We start from the raw sequence: 17,503 nt of genomic DNA on the forward strand, positions 1-17,503 counted from the left end.
AGACGGCATTTTGTTTTTAATGATATGTCTCGACTGTTGAAAATGGTTCTCATTCTAACGAATGCTGCTTTTGCTTTTATTATTCGCTGTTTAATTTCTGTTGAGTGGTCCCATTGGCTATATAAATTGGTGCCTAGATATGTATATTGCTCGACTCTTTCGATATTCTGTTGGTCGATTGTAAGATGAGCGTTTAGTTTAGATGATTTCTTTCGCACAACCGTCTAAAGCTTCCTTAAATACCCATTCAGAATAAATGTTGAACAACAATGGGGACAAAATACAGCCCTGTCGTACTCCACGTTCTATTGCAATTTTATCAGTTAACTGGTCTTCTATTTTGATTTTGGCCGTTTGATTGTAGTAAATGTTTCTGATAATTCTAAGATCTTTGTTGTCAATTCCAATTTATTGCATTATAGTCATTAATTTGTCATGTTTTACTCTGTCAAATGCCTTCTGGTAATCTATAAAGCATACGTATATGTCACAATTCACATCCCTGCATCTCTAAAATAGCACCTGTACAGCAAAAAGGGCCTCCCGTGTTCCCAGAGCATCACGAAATCCGAATTGTGTTCTTGTTAGTTGTTCCTCACATTTTGTATATATTCTTTTGTGAATGACCTTTAGAAATGTTTTAAGTAAATGGCCCATAAGGCTTATAATTCTATAGTCTTCGCACTTTCTCGCATTGGGTTTTTTTGGAAGATTTATAAAAGTTGACACTAACCACTCTTGGGGAACCACGCCCGTATCATATATACTGTTAAATATATTTGTCAACCATTTTATGCCATCATAGTCCATAAGTTTTAAGAATTCTGAGTAAAAATTATCAGGGCCTACTGCTTTACCATCTTTGGTGCTTTTGATGGCATATTTTACTTCTTCGACTGTAAATGGTGGTCCAGATTCGCAATTGGTGTTTGTTGTAATACCAGTGTTACTTCGTATATCTTCAAAAGTTTTTTCTACGTATTTAATCCAAATATCTCTTTTATGCTCTATTTCCAGTACTATGTTTCAGTGATTATCTGTCAGGAATCCAGTATTCTTGTGTTTATATTAGCCTGCCGCTTCTTTAATCTTTTTATGGAGGTTAAATGAATCATGTTTTTGTTGTAATGACTCTATCTCTGTACACTTCGAGCTAAACCAATTTTCTTTTGCTATTTTAATAACCCTTTTTATTTCGGTATTTATGTTGTTATAGTAATTCTTATTATCTTTAGCGTTTCTTCTGTCTTCCATCATACATAGAATCTCCTCCTTCATCCATTCCTTTTTATTTGTTCTTTCAGGTTTTAAGTATGTCTCTGTTATTTCTTGACTTACTTTGTGTAAATTTTCTAGTTCTACATCTGTGTTATCTGTTTCTGTACGGGCCCATGGTTTTTCTGTACGAGCCCACGTTTTTTCTTTTAGGCGTTTTTGTACTTTTTCCTTTACTGTTTTATTTTTCAGTTGGTTAATATCGTACTTCATAATTTTTGGTCTTTGAACTTTCTTTAAACTAAGTTTCATTTTGGCGATAAGTGGATTGTGGTCCGAATTTATGTCGGATCCCGGGTACGCTTTAACAGATGTTATAGAGTTTCTAAATCGTTTGTTAATAAGAATATAGTCTATTTGATTTCGTACTGTGTGATCTGGAGTATCCTGGGGAGATTTCCACGTATATAGTCGTCTTGGAGGAAGATCATAAAAGGTGTTTGTCACTACGAGCTGTTCTTCAGTTGCAAATTCAATCAAACGGTCTCCGCGTTCATTACGTTCCCCGAGACCAAAGGATCCCACTAAATTTCCACTTTGTCCTTTGCCAACTTTGGCATTAAAGTCTCCCATTATTAGTATTATTTCGTTTTTCCGAATCCTTTTGACAATATTAGTAAGGTCATTGTAAAATTCTTCTATGATTTCTTCTGGGGCGTCCGCTGTAGGAGCGTATACTTGAATTATGTTTGTTTTTATGGGAGTTGTGTTTAGCTGAACTAAGAGCATCCTTTCTGATACAGGTACAAAGTGACTGACACAGTTGGCGATTTTATTATTCATAATTAGACCCACTCCATTTATATGTTCGTTCTTAAGATTTCCTGAGTAGAATATTTTGTGATCTTTGATAACTCGGTATCCCGTATTTGTCCAGCGCATTTCGCTTATTCCCATGATATTAATCGAGAGTCTTTCCATTTCTTGAATGGCATTATAGATTTTTCCCGCCTCGTACATTGTTCTAACGTTCCAGGTACCTATCTTTATGGCTGTTCGCAATACTCTTAGAGATCAATCATCTAGAATGTAGTTTGGTTCGTAAGGATTTCTCTTGATAACGACCTGGAAGGCCTCACGGTTTGAGCTAGATTTACCTTCCCTGCCTGATCTTGAATTCCGATTTTCATGATCAGTAGTCGGAATCTTAAAGTTTTTTATCACCATGATAATTGTACTAGAGATACTTACAAGAAGTCTTTAATGCAGTGGTTTCTCCTTGCCTTCTGCATCCTTATGCCGTTCGTTAAAGATATAATAACCCGTATTAGGGTGCTATCTGGTACGGAATATACAGCAATTATACCAATATTATGTGTGTGTCATTATTAAATATGAATTTAAATTGATAAAATAAAAATTAAATGAAAAATTATTTAGTAAAATTGAAATTAAATAAATCTTACTTACATGCCAATACAAGGATTGATATAAGGCTGAATGCTCGAATAAATGAACTTTGAAAATTAAAGGCAGATATCGAGCACGGTTTTATTAATTAAATCTTGTTCAAGTACTTTCGCTCCCTAGAGCATCTTCAGGGGCATTTCGTCACTTTTGGGCTATCCAACAATTGCAGAATGTCATATACATAAAATTAAACATAAAGTTGAATATACCACTACACTAAACAAGGATGAACAGTTAAAAATTATTTAAAAAGTCGAAGCTACATTCTGGTCGGCTTCTGGTCATTCTCTCTCCTGTTGCCAACAAGTATCATTTTATATTAATAGAGTAAACAAAAATGGTGATTTCAGATAACCTAAATAGCTGGTACAATGAGGAGCAAATTTATAGTAGCTACGTACTTTCGCCGATTGCCTGTAAAGAACCTAAATATAATCTTGATATTATGTAGATAGGATATAATAATTATTATATCCCACTTCATATTCGGTTAGTTTTAGTGAGTTATTGTCTAAGCCATGGAAGATAAGACTTCGTTAATGTGAAGGTTGGATGTATATGTAAGCTACAGCATCCAGTTATAGATGATAGATCCACGGAAAATAAAACTTGTTAAGAGTTAATGTATCTAGATGAAATTATATCTGTGTAGGTGGCTGGATACAGCTATGTGGAAGATGCATAGTTTTGTTTAAGTATTACCCCAAAACAATTTTAAAAACCATAAAGTGGAGAAAATACATTATAATGAAGTTTATTGAAATTTAGGCCATCGAGACTTTTGGCAAGATACGTCGGCCAGAGATATACGTTCAGGTGACGGGAAAGATATTTCAATAACTTTCTTTATATATGACTACTGTTTAGATTTAGTAATTGAGCACACAGTATTCTACTAAAGAAATACAATTAATAACATCATCATATAAATTATTATAGCTTTTTATTTATTCATATTTACGTGTTGCTTTTATGACTTATATGAATACAATAAAGTTCCTTAAGTTTTGGAAATATATAAACAAGCAATTTGGCTCAAAAGATTTCTAGTTATAAATAATAAACGGCGAAAAATATTCACATCTCGTCTATTTAAAATCCTCTTATACTTATGTATTCGTATTTATACGTACATATTTATACGTATTTCGGGTTTTGTCTCTCATCAGACAGGCCTGCAGAGGACGAGAAGATGAGAATTACCTCCGTTTATATATCGATGCCACAACTTTTCAGCTAGTATGGTGGAGGTGTATTCTAAATAAACAAAATAGAAACAAATCTAGTACACTGACAGTTCCTTTGTCTATCTTCAGAGGTTAGTAACTGACGGCAGATACTTTCACTAAAACATACAAAGCAACCGATGTATAAAAATTTACAACTCTTTTATAAATAATATCAATTTAAAATTGATATTATTTACAAGAAAATCGGTTATTTGACTTATAGAAATGACAAAAAGCTCGGGTTCGTTCGGAAAAATATTATATGACTTTTGTTTGCTTTCGTGAGATACTCCAAAATCAAGTGAGTCCAAGGTTCAAGGACGGGTTCAAAGAGTCGCCCAGGCAACAAGTTGTTAAAATTTTGTTAAACAATTTTTTTTTAACAAATTGTAACAATAAATTTTTTTAGATCAGACAATTTTTTGGAGCTAGTTTTATTTTCAATAAACAATTTAAAACTGAAAAAGACGCAAAATTACGATTTTCAACGCTCAAAAACACAAGTAAAAAATATTATTGTTGAATTCACTTAGGACCTACATTAAGTTCAAACTTTGCTCTATCATTTCCCGATAAGTATTTTGATCTTATTTAATTTTGAAATATTGTTTTTTAATTGTGAATGAAGCGCTTATGACAGAACAGTCGCTCGGGATGCGGCGCGTATAAGAGAGAGAAACAAGATCTATGACACACATTTTTACTGTTTTAAATTCTCATTGGACAAATGAACGCCTGCCTTGCCATACACGCTTCATTAACAATTAAAAAACAATATATTAAAATAAAATAAGCCCAGAATTTAGATCAGGAGCTGATAGAAGAAGGTTTGAACTTAATTGTAGACATTTGATGATTTCAATAACATGTTTTACTTGTATTTTTGAGTCTTAAAAATCGTCATTTATTTGCGTCTTTTTTTCAGTTTTAAATTATTTATAACTCGAAAACTCAAAAAATTGACTATAAAAAATTTTTTTAAAACAATTTAAACAACTTTTCACCTGGGTAACCTCTTCAACCTTATTTTCAGGTACCTCATGAAAGTGATTACGCCAAAAAATCTCTCGGGAATATTTTTCCAAACGAGCCCCAGCTTTAAGCCTTATCTATTACATAATGTACACTCATTGTAAAATCATGTTATGTTTTTAATAAAGTAATGACTTACAACTTCTTTTTTGTTATGGATATTTTAGTGAAAATATCTGACGTCATATAGTCAACTTCACAGAAAGGCAAACGTACTGTTTTTTTGTAAGATTTGTTATAATTTGAGTTATTTAGATTTTTATTTGATACATTAAAGGTTTTAAAATATCTTTTAGGGTGCTGCACATTGGAAAATAAAAAGCTTATATTCACGCTTTTTATGTTTCATATAGACTCCAAATGTAAAATATAATAATTTTAAAATAAACAAACCTTTCCACGTGCCTATTTAAAAATATACTAACAATCTAACCTATATCCATCTAATGTACAAACAACTTAGTCTTTTTATTACATATTTGATAGTATAATATTTGAGGGTGTTATTATTTTAGTAGTATGTTTCTGGAGTGGCCTTATCTCGCTCAAGAAGTCACTCAATCACACGTACTCTTCATTACTTAGACTGTCAAAATAATATTAAAACAAAAAAAGCAATTTCCAGTTGTACCCAAAAGATATTTTAAAAAAGATGGAATTATTATTTAAACATACAAAAAATGTAAAATATTTCGTTAAAATAAGAAACGTATTTTTATCAAAATTATTTGGGGTAGTTATAATGCTTTACCAATTTACAGAAGTAATAAATTCCTAGCACATTTCTAATACACCTATACACTGCTAACACAAATACCGTATTGGATTTTAACATATGAAGATATAAAAAATCTCTTTTAGACAGTGGATATCTTATGTATATTATATAATATTAGTATCAACTACTATAGGGCAAGCTGGTTATATAAATTATATTGTTAGTAAAACAAAGTATTAACTAGGTCGTCAGCAATATTCTACTGTGGACGTATTAAATACTGACTTAATATACGGAAAAATTCTTTATTAAAACCAAGTTGGCAGATTTTAATATCAGGAAATTCATCTTTTTCTTGTCTGCGCTTACCATAACCCTTTTTAATTTTAATATCAGTTTACGCAATCCTTATCACTGATCGTTTTTCATAAAGTGTCTCAGGAATTCTCATTTCTCAAAAATCTCGCACATTTTTACCATTGCTCAAAGAACTTTCACGTTTGTGGTTATTATAAAACAATTTCAAACGCTTCTAGTTTCTTCTTTAAAAAAGAATCTAATCATACAACACTAGAGCATGCTGCAATGAATTTTCCAATGCTGATCCCGGCTTTTAAAATTGGTATATATTCTAATAAATGCCTTTTTAGTTTTTACTGTACGCTGCTCTGTTTCTATCAAATGATCCCACTGGCGATTGATGTCGTTGTCAAGAATCCAACGTTTTCCGTCTTCCAAGCGTCGTTGGAGAAAGGATTTGGTTGGGATGATAGTCTTTTGAAGTATTTTGTACACTGAGTGACAATTGCTTGTTGAACAGTTTCAACATTCAGGTCAGAGGAAGAACAAACCACGCTAGAACCGAAATCACCAGAAAGTACCACAAATGAACAACTTAATATAAATGTACAGGAAGTTCGGAAAATACTTTTAAAACCTGAAGAACAGAAAAGCAGAAGATAAAGACAAGATACCAAATGAATTACTGAAATATTGTGGAGTAGCAATGACAGAACAATTACCAGCATTATTCAATAAATTTATAAAACACAATAAAATACCGGAAAAATGGAAAACGAGCGAACTAATTCTACTATTTAAAAAAGGAGATAAAAACAGCCACAAAACTACAGAGGTATAAACTTTCAACTAAAATTTTACAAGTGCTAATAAATCAGAGGATAAGTTTAGCAGATGAACAATAGAGTTTTCGTAGTGGAAGATCGTGTACAGATGCAATATTCGTTATAAAGCAAATTACTGAAAAATCACCAGAGAATAATAGACCAGCATTTCTGTGTCAGATTGACCTAAAGAAAGCGTTTGACATTGTGAGACTCAAATACGTAATCCTTCTTCTGTACAATAGAGAAGTTCCCCTAAATATTATAAAAACTATCGAAAACATCTACCAAAACAACAAAATGAAATTCAGAATAGATGGACAACTTACAGAATCTATAGAAATAGGCAGCGGAATAAGACAAGGGGATTCATTGAGCCCCATGCTCTTTAATTTGATCATGAATGAAATCATCAAAAACGTTAGAAAAGCAAGAGGATACAGAATGGGAAACAACGAAATAAATATACTCTCTTACGCAGACGACGCAATGTTGATAGGCCAAGATGAAGATAGTTTGCAAAGACTGGTCAACAGATTTAACATAACAGCAAAAGAATTTAATATGAAAATCTCATCTCAGAAAACTAAAACAATAGTAGTCAGCAAAGAACCAACCAGATGTAAAAAGGAACTTAATGGCATCAGTATTGAACAAGTAATGGAATTAAAATACCTACAAATTACACTGTCTAGCTGTGGAGACTTGGACAAGGAAGTGAGAGATTTAGTACAAAAAGCAAATAGACTGACAGGATGCCTTAATAACACTATATGGCGAAACAGACACATTAACACTGACATGAAGTCAAGAATTTATAAAGCCAGTGCAAGACCAATAATGACATATGTCTCAGAAACAAGACCCGACACAGCCACAGCGCAAAGGCTACTGGAAACGACATAGAGTATTGAGAAGAATTACAGGAAATATGCTGAGAGATCAAAAGAGAAGTGAAGATATTAAAAGAAAATTTAACGTACAGTATATAAATCAATGGACACAAAATAGGAAAAAAGAATGGAATAACCACATAAGCAGAATGGAGAAGGCCCGTGTCGTCAAAATAGCAAGAGTTAAGTTACCAATCGGCAGAAGAAGTATCGGACGACCGCGCAAAAAATGGAGTGACAACCTTCCATAGAGGTATTAATCCGCCAATGAACAAGCAAAATTGCTTATAAAGAGGAAAAAAGAAGAAGATCATTGAGGTCATGTTGAATAACATAGTTTGATTCATACCATGGGATAATGCATACATCACAAAAGACTTTGGATTGGAATTTTTGTAGTCTTTACATATTTGTATTACTGCAGTTCCCCATATTGAAATCCCGTACATTCATACCAATTGTAGTATTGCCTTATAGAGAAGAGGTTTGCTTTGGATACTTAAACCTGACTTCCGATTCATAAACCAGTACATTTTCTTGTAAAGCATGCCTAGTTGTAGTCGTTTGGACCATATATGTTTCCCCAATTTGAATGATTATCTATGTTGATACTAAGAGACATATTTTACAAGATATTTGACATTTCCTAGCAGGTAGTAATTTTCGATTTATAGCTAAATACCAGAAGGCAGTCCTCTCTTTGTAACGTAAGCGTGATGTGAGTCGACTAAGTATTATTTACCCATACCCATTTAGTATGTGGATTGGATCCACTTGAGTGGCTATTATAACGGTATCATCTGCAAATGTAGTAATCGTAGTATTATTTGTGGTAGGTATATCCGCTGATCACAGTAAATATAAAGTTGTACCGAGTAGGTACACTACTTTAAGGGACTTCTGCCGAGACTGGATACAGGAAAGTACAAGCTACGCCATGGTTAATTAAGAAGGATTATGTCTGTTATATATGACTTTAGAATTTTGACTACGGGATATGGTAGCTGTAACTTAATTTTGAAACTTAGACCATCATGCGAGACCTTGTCAAATGCCTGCGAGACGTCTAGGAAGGCAGCTGTACTGTACGACTTGTTTTCAAGGGCATCTTCAGTTGTTCTAACTTTTCTTAATCTTACCATTTTTTTGTCTCAATCCAAATGGATAGTTTGGCATTAAGATATTTTTCAATATAATAGATTCGATACTAAGCATATGGATCTTTTCAAAAAGCTTTCCAAGAGTCGGCGAAAGACTTTTATCGGAGAGCGTACATGACAGGAAAGTAACCAATTTTTATAATACCGTTAAAAATAACCAATTTTTATAATACCGTAAAAAAAAGCCTGTTGGCATTTTCAGGTAAATTTTTTAGTATAAGACCCGTAATAAGATCATAACTGGGTGCTTTTTTTGCAATGACTTCTTTAATTTCCCAAATTTTTATTTTTTTTATCGCCCAGTATGTTTAAAATGGGTTTTTCGTCGTCTGCGTAAGCTTCTTTCTGATGAGATTAAAATACCGACATAAGAATCAGCAAAAGTCTCATCAGCTATGTCTTCATCACTACGAGCCCAACTTACATTGTCTTTTTTTATAGTGGTTTTAGTTTGTTGTTGGGATTTCAGTTTCCTTGCCACAGTTTTATTTATTTTTTACTTACAGAAAAGTTTTCCAATACCATTATCTTTGTATTTATTTAGTGCTTTTTTAAGTTTGGGTGGGGTAGCTCTGTTTAGATTTGTTTCGTCTATTAGAGCAAAGACGATTAACGTTATAAAAATCTGTAGATCAAAGGAAATAAAAGAATGTGGCATATGCAAGTAAAACATTGTAGACATTAAAAAATCAGAAATACAGGTGTTTTCAGGTAGATTATAACAACAGAAATAAAGAAAGAATAACGAACAAATTGCTGCTAACTTTCGGATTTTGCGATGACTATTCAGTTATAAGTGCTTTCGTTTTCGGTCCGAGCACTTAACTTTAACAACTTAGGTTGTCGTATGGTCGGTTTATCCTCCAAGTTATTTGGGGTTTCAGGATAGTTTCCGACCGCTGCTCTGGAGGAGGAACGAAGGTTTTTTGATGCTATCGTCTTGTTTGTGGAGTTATGTGTCTTAAACTCACACTCAGCGAGAAGCTCACCGGATGCTCTGTTGTCAGCAAGGTGCTACCAGCAGTGTAGAATACTTACGTGAATTGTATATATATTTATCTTACATGAAATATTGGTTAGTATTATATGTACGGTAGAAGCCTCGAATCTCATAAAGAGCCGGTCCGTCAAGCCTCAGCTTGTATCCAAGTTCACATTCCTCGAGGTATAGGACCGCCAGCAGAGTGTTGACTCTTCGACTGGCCCTGGACTGCACCTTCCATGGTTTGATTAATGTCGCAGCCATGAGGCTTCGTATTTATTCAAACACTTCAAGAGCTGTAGAATTGAACGAACAAAGTAAAGTCTTTTTATTTAGATGAAGTTTTTCACATAGGTGAGAAGTAAAAGGCAGAAGGTTAAAAAAGGCTACTTAGCCAACTAGGTCTTGACGGTTATCAAGGTGTAGACTGACTTGATCCCGATCGGAAGATGAGCCGCCGTTTTATGCGTTTCTTGATTGCATCTCCACAGACTCCGTTCGGCTCGCGGAGATAATAATATGGCCGAGATCAGAAGGCCCTGCCTGTCGTAAGAGGCGACTAATGGGTAGGAATTGAGAGGTGGAGAGCCGTCGCTTGAGGTGTCGGGTCTGTAGAAACGCACTCGAAGCGCTTAGGCGTCACGGTCACCGGTCTACACTTCTAGTATCCGAGACGAGACTTTCGTAGGACCACTCTACTCTCATTCCAAGAGAACCAGGCGAGGTTGAACGAGCTGGGCCCGTACACACCTCTTTGGGCCTTACACCCCCAATAGGGGCGTCGGTGTCTCGGCACGTACCCGCCTGGAGATTTAAGAGTGGTAGACTAGAGATCCTCGGCGGTGACCTGTCTACGTGTGACGTGGAAATTTCTCTGCCTGAGTCACCTGTCCGCACGTGGGAGGGGATAACGGATGGGTGAGGTAATCGCAACACAGGTACTACGGGGAAGGATCCCCGCGATACGTAAGCAACGCGCCACCTTCATTTTGGTGTCGGACTCGTAGGGGCAGTGGAGGCGCTAACGGTCGTATGCCGAAAGGCCAGGTAGACCAGGGTCCTGCCAGTTTTTATAATTGGAGGACACAAAGCTAAGCTATGCATCTCTGCAGCGATCTTCCGTCAGAAGGCCAATAAAAATGCAATTAATAACACCCTGTGTTATTGGCCGAGCAGAGTGACAATCTTCGAGGTTATCATCGCGTGTCTTTGTCGTTTGACTAATTGGCCAACTGATCTGAAAATGCCCATATCGAAATGTATAAATATGGGAATAAATATGGGACATTTTCAAGTCAAGGGCTAGTCTTGCTCCGGCTCCCATATAGGGTCTTCTGTACCTACAACCTAGACTCTTGGCTGGACATTTCTTGCCTTTAAAAATGTATTTTATTTTCAACACCCACGTGAGAAATATCCAATTATCCAACAAGGATGGAACCTACGCAGAACTGACTGGTCAAACTCGTTCTGTAATGCACCGTGGGAATGGATAAGTGGCCGTAGTTTTTTAGGACCTTCCTTCCCTTTTGGTGATAAGGTACACCAAATGACACTTTTGTGACTTTTATCAAGAATAACTGTCTTACTTACTATAATTTTTTGACATGTAACATTTACCCATTATATTTATTTACGTATGTATCAATATTGCTTGCAGGCCAATTCGTAATATGTTCAAATTCATTTTAAATATAATTTTTAGAACTGCAACAGGAAAATTTTGCACTTAACATATACGTTCAACTCTTCTATAGGGTTATCTTCATTTTATTGAGACCAAATTTATTACTGTATTTCTTGGTTTTGTAAATATGTTTTTAATATTTTTTTCGTAGCATAATAATATTCCAAAAATTTATTCCAATGATAGTTAGGAATTATTTCTTTACTGCAGTACCTTTGCAAGATGAGTATGAAACCCATATTTTCGTTTTGAAAAACGAAAGACAAATTACTCATAGATTTGGATATTCTGGTTTGTAACTTCAAACCGAACGTACCAAATATCGAGAGCAAATGGTGATTCAACGAGGTAAGGCGAAATACAGCGAATAAACTGCCACTCGCACTTGTACACGCCTTTTTATGAAATAAGAGTAAATGTAGCGTTAAAAAAAGTTATTATTGTTCTCATATGTTAAAATCCATTACTTTTTATTCCAAATCTACACGCTCAGCAAAATATATAAAAATGATTTTTATCTTATTAATAAGCTTGTGTCCTAAATTAACAAAACACTCTTGAGGTATAAAAATGTGAAAATGTTTCTATGCAGTAGTATATTATCGTTTTCAGTCTCCCGATACGCAAGTTTGGCAAAACGATTATCTCCAAGGAACGGGATGCGAGATGTATACAGAAACGTTGTCCACCTCTTTCACTGGCATGTCGTTCACCCAGGCTAGCGAGTAAGATGTTTTTCAAAAACTATAACAAACAAATTAGAAAATGTTACTAGTAAATACATTTATTCGTTTCTAAGTTCGTTAGAGGTTTAGAGTAGAGAAAATCTAGCAAATTTATAATATAAAGCAATTAGTGCATGAATGAAAAATACTAACTAATAAGGTGAAGGACTAGAGCAGATACAAAAGTTTCATTTTGAACATGTTCAATCGCTTCAGTGCATGATAGATGATCTCAGCATATACATACAAAATGAATGAAATAGAGATATTTTAATTAAAATAAATCTTTTTTCGACAAATTATTTTTTGCTAAAATTGTGCATGAAGCTTTATTAATTAGTTTATAAATGTAACAGCATCCTGTTAGATATGACATCTGCTTTGGTAAATGAATATTATCTCTTTTTCATCTTAACATTTTAAAGCTTAAAATGGGATAATTCTGCGGAGTTGGCTGTATACTATATTAGTTAAAAATCGAAGTAAAAGACTTGTTTTGTAAGTGGTATATGTAATTAAAAAATAAATTAAAAAATCCAAATGGATTATAATAAAGTTCAGAACGATTTCAGCCTAATCAGTCCATATTCAGTGAACTTTTAAAGTACTTGCGTAACTAACCGCAAAACCAAACAGTGGTTGGGTTTATATTGAAGAAAACATACTTGAAAGTATTAAATTATACGGCAAAATGTCGATGTAATTAGATTTCTAACCGGAAACACAAGTCCCTACTTAAAATAAAATAAATATAATAAAATATTCTTAAAATTTGTCTGTATTAGGATTACTTTGTTTTCAATAACAACTTTAACCTTGTCTTCCACAGTTAATTATTCAACGGTTTATCTCATTCTTAATTCATTTACTTTCAATTTCACAGTGTCATTTCTGTCTTTTTCTAATCTTACCTTTAAATATGACTGATCAATTTAATTTTATAGTCAATTTATAACATAAAAACAAATAAGTAAAAATAAAAATAATAATAACCCCTGTCTTAATTTTAATAAACTAGTTTATTAAAAATTTTAATATAAAGATTAACATTTGCGTCCTTGACCTGGTTTACTTTCTAAAAACGAGCTATCTATCCTGCCCCGAGTGTCATTGTCACTGAAACAGTCAATTATTACTTTCAAGTGATATATAATTGAATGCTCGAATAAATGAACTTTAATCAAATAAAAGACAGATATTGAGCATAGTTTTTTATTAAATCTTGCCCAAGTACTTTCGCTCCTAGAGCATCGTCAGGGGCCTCTGAAATAAGCCAAGAAACGTTTTTTTAACTGAAGGAAAATTAAATAACTTCGAAAGAAACTCGAAGTTGATGATTGATATAAAAAATGTTTTTAATATAACGTTTTATACTTACTTCGGTAAAATTATAGGCTATCCAACAATGTGATGAATGTCATAAACATTAAATAATACATTTACACAACACTAGACAAAGGACAAACAGTTTAAAAAAATTTAAATTTGAAGAAGCTACATAGTAGGTGACAGCAGGATATAAAATGGGACCTGGTCTTAACGGAAATGTTAAAGTGCCATCTGACATATGACAACTTGGATAGGCAGTCACAGTAATGGTGATGTGATCTGGCACCCACATCACAGTTACATTGTTGCGTTCCGCCAACTTCTTGAGAGATTGTTTACAGTCCCAAACCAACTTTGACTCACGTGTAAATGACTTTAGAGCCTTTAAGGCGGCTTGGCTATCTGATAAAATAAAGACTTTTGCCCTACGGGTGTCTCGGTTGAGACATTCTTGGGCACTTATGTCTATAGCATGTATTTCTGCCTGGAAGATAGTTGGGGCGTTTCCAAGAGATTTAGATAGAATGAAATTGGGCCCAGTAACTTTCGTTTGCCCATTGGGCCCTTTCGTCTATCTTAGATCCATCCGTATGCCATACGAGTGAACCTTCTTCCACTTTTGGTTCAATTTCTTCACCTATTTGGTGGTTTTTTATGACCACTTCAAAGGGTGTTTTAAAGTCGAATTTGCTGGCATAGCATCTGTCGGCATGTCCTTAGAATCCAATGGAATTTCTTCTAAGATTTTCAGGTGGCCAACTTGATCTCCAGGTTTCATTATTTGTGTCTGTCGCAGTTTTAAGGCGGTAGTTACTGCCTCCCTCCTTATGCAGAACTGCAAGGGAGGAAGGTTTAGCATCGCCTCGAGAGCTGCAGTGGGACAGTGATTCCCAGACAAGCTAGCCGCTGCACTTTTTGCAGCTTGGCGTTAGCTGTTGTTTGTTGTGTTTTTGGCCACCATACGAATGATGCGTATGTGACCATGGGCCTATTTATTGTTTTATATGACCAGAGAGTCATTTTCGGTTGTAGGCCCCAAGTCTTTCCAAACGTCGTGCGGTAGGTCCAACTTGCCACCAAAGCTCTGGATAATTTTTTTTTAATATGACTATTCCAGGTGAGTTTTTGATCTAGGGTTACCCCCAGATATTTTACTTCCTTGGAATAGTCTAATGTGATGCCATTCATAGTTGGAGCCTGTAAATTGTATTTACGTCTCCTTGTGAAAGGTATCAAAGTCGTTTTACTGGGGTTGACATTTAAGCCCTCTTTCGAGCACCAACTTTTAATTTCGTTAAGAGCAGTTTGCATGAGACTAGATATAGTCTGGTCATGATTGCCTCTAATTGTAACAACTAGGTCATCTGCGTAACCTTGGGTTATAAAACCAGAATCATGCAACTTAGTGAGAAGGTCATGCACAACTAAAGACCACAGCAGAGGCGATAATACTCCCCCTTGAGGGCACCCCTTTACCGCTGTCACAGTCACAGATTCTCCTCGTGATGATTCTCGTTTTTAGCATTGACTGAATCCATTGTATTAGTAAGACTTCAATGCTCCTCTTTACTAGTGCTCTTTTTATGGATTCAAATGAGGTATTATCGAATGCTCTCTCTATGTCAATGAAAGTGCAAAGAGCTATTTCTTTTGCCACTATTGTCTTTTCAATTCTTTCGACTAGCGAATTCAGAGCATTTATAGTGGATTTGCCAGTCTGGTAGGCAAACTGATGTTTGTGAAGTGGTTTCCTCGCTAATGTTTCGCTTCTTATATAGTAATCTACTAGTTTCTCCATTGTTTTTAGGAGAAAGGAGGTCAGGCATATAGGACGATAAGACTTCGCTTCGTCTGTAGGACGTTTCCCCGCCTTTGTTATAAATACCACCTTTGCGTCCCTCCAAGTTTTTGGAATGTGACCTAACACCAGGTTTGCTATGAAAAGCCGCTGTAGTTGCGGCAGTATTTGCATGAAGCCTTTTTGGAGTAAAGCAGGAAATATTCCGTCCTTACTAGGGGATTTAAAAGGTTTAAAGCTTTTAACGGCCCATTCGATTTTATTTTGTGTAAAGATTTTTTCCGCTAGTTGCCTGCTGGATCTGTTGAGTCCCCTTGGAGCCTCTGCCAGCTGCATACTTTGCGGTTCATCTTCTTTTATTTGTTGAGAGCCAGGAAAATGGGTCATTAACAGTTCTCTAATAGTTTCCGTTATATTAAAAAAAAACCTTATCAACCATCAACCATTAATTAATGTTTCTTCAGTTGAAAAAAACGTTTCTTGACTTATTTCAGATGCTCCTGAAGGTGCCCTAGGAGCGAAAGTACTTGGGCAAGATTTATTAAAAAACCGTGCTCAAAATCTGCGTTTTATTTGATTAAAGTTCAATTATTACTTTCGGCATCTCAAGTTAGTTGGCAAACTCCCGTTTGAAAGTTCGGATGTAGAAATATTTTATTTCAAATACGGACATGTTCCTGGTTAGTAATCCAATTACACCGAAATTTTGATTTGATTGATTGATTTTGATATAGTGTAATTTTTATTGACTGTCTGCCTCACGCTCCGTACGAATTAATTTTTTTGGAGTAAATTTTGATCCTAGATATTATTGTCTAAATCAATTCAGTCAGCATTCACAACAAAGATAAATGCAGAAATTTTTATTTTCTTAGAGATAAAATCACTGATTTATTATTTTCATACCAAGTTTCATCTGCATGTTCATCTATCATTTATTATCCGACGAGTACCTGTTGAAATGTTAATGATTATAAAATGCATGATTTCAATGATCTTGTAATAGAATTTTGTTTGGAACGTTACATAGAATGCAGACTGCAGCCTGAGTACATTAGGAAAGTACACAAAGATAATCAAAGTATAATCAAATAAAGTTTGGTTTTATATGTGTATACATTCAAGTAAATCAATAGGCACATCAATATTCTCGTTAAGGATTTCTTTTGTAGGCGTATGTCCTAGGCAGACTATTATTTTGTTAAATTAAGGATGATAAATAACCTAAAAAAAGTTTTTTATTAACCAAAAAACAAATATTTTTACGAAACTTTTCATAGAAGACCATGTATACAGTGTGGTCCATTTAGAATGGAAAAACGCCTATAAAATTGTTAACTTTCAAAACAAGCATTGAGAATTTTTACTAGATATAATAGAGATTAGCGTTTCTTTCTATTATTTATTAAAATTTTGTTGTTATTTTAGTCAGTGTAAGATTAGAGTGCGCATTTAGTATAGAACGTCTCAATTATCTCCATTTACACGATTTTTATAGATTTTACTATGTAAGAGTCTTGTGATTCGGCCGATATTATGGTGGTATTTACATTATTGTCAAATCTTCAGTTTGTCTGAAAATCTAATCAACTTTTTTATTTCAATTAGCATATCCTGTATATTTTTTGACTTTAAAGTTCTTAAAAAATACCGATTAATTGATAAAAAGGTTACCAATGTGAGTCCAGAATACCAGTATATGGGACATATACTTAGAATCTTACGAGATTGTGAGTATCGACTCATTTCCCATATACTGGAAATACCGATTACTTTTCATCTAATCTTCTCTTAAATGCCATAATTTCGGAGTTATTGCTACATTTACATTATCTTCGCCGAGTTAAAATAATACATTTAGATGGATATGACAGTAACAATAACAACTTTGTCGTTTCAATAAATTAGTATTGATGGTGTTTATTTAAAGTCACAATGGATAGTGTGGATAGATGATGATATGCGTAGAAGTCAACAATAAACGTGTAATATCTTTAATAATTTATATCCTAACCGAAATTCCATAACAAGATCTATTCTCAGAAAATAAGTAAAAAAGTTAAACGCAACTGGTTCAATAAAAGTTTATCTAAGAGCGCTGAAAAACTGCATCAACTGAAAAGAAATCTTTAGATGTTTGT

At 34.3% G+C, this 17,503-nt stretch overlaps 1 protein-coding gene across 2 annotated transcripts in view; it reads left to right on the forward strand.

The window, feature by feature from the left end:
* The window catches only part of slo (calcium-activated potassium channel slo), a 535,662-nt gene that overhangs the window by 275,643 nt on the left and 242,516 nt on the right, over nt 1–17,503 (forward strand). For both annotated transcript variants that reach the window (XM_072540708.1, XM_072540706.1), the window contains exon 12: nt 12,123–12,235. In XM_072540708.1, the coding sequence (XP_072396809.1) occupies nt 12,123–12,235 (113 nt within the window). The remainder of the gene's footprint in view (nt 1–12,122; nt 12,236–17,503) is intronic.

The sequence above is a fragment of the Diabrotica undecimpunctata genome, chromosome 8 (genome assembly GCF_040954645.1).
Source record: "Diabrotica undecimpunctata isolate CICGRU chromosome 8, icDiaUnde3, whole genome shotgun sequence".
NCBI lineage: Eukaryota > Metazoa > Arthropoda > Insecta > Coleoptera > Chrysomelidae > Diabrotica > Diabrotica undecimpunctata.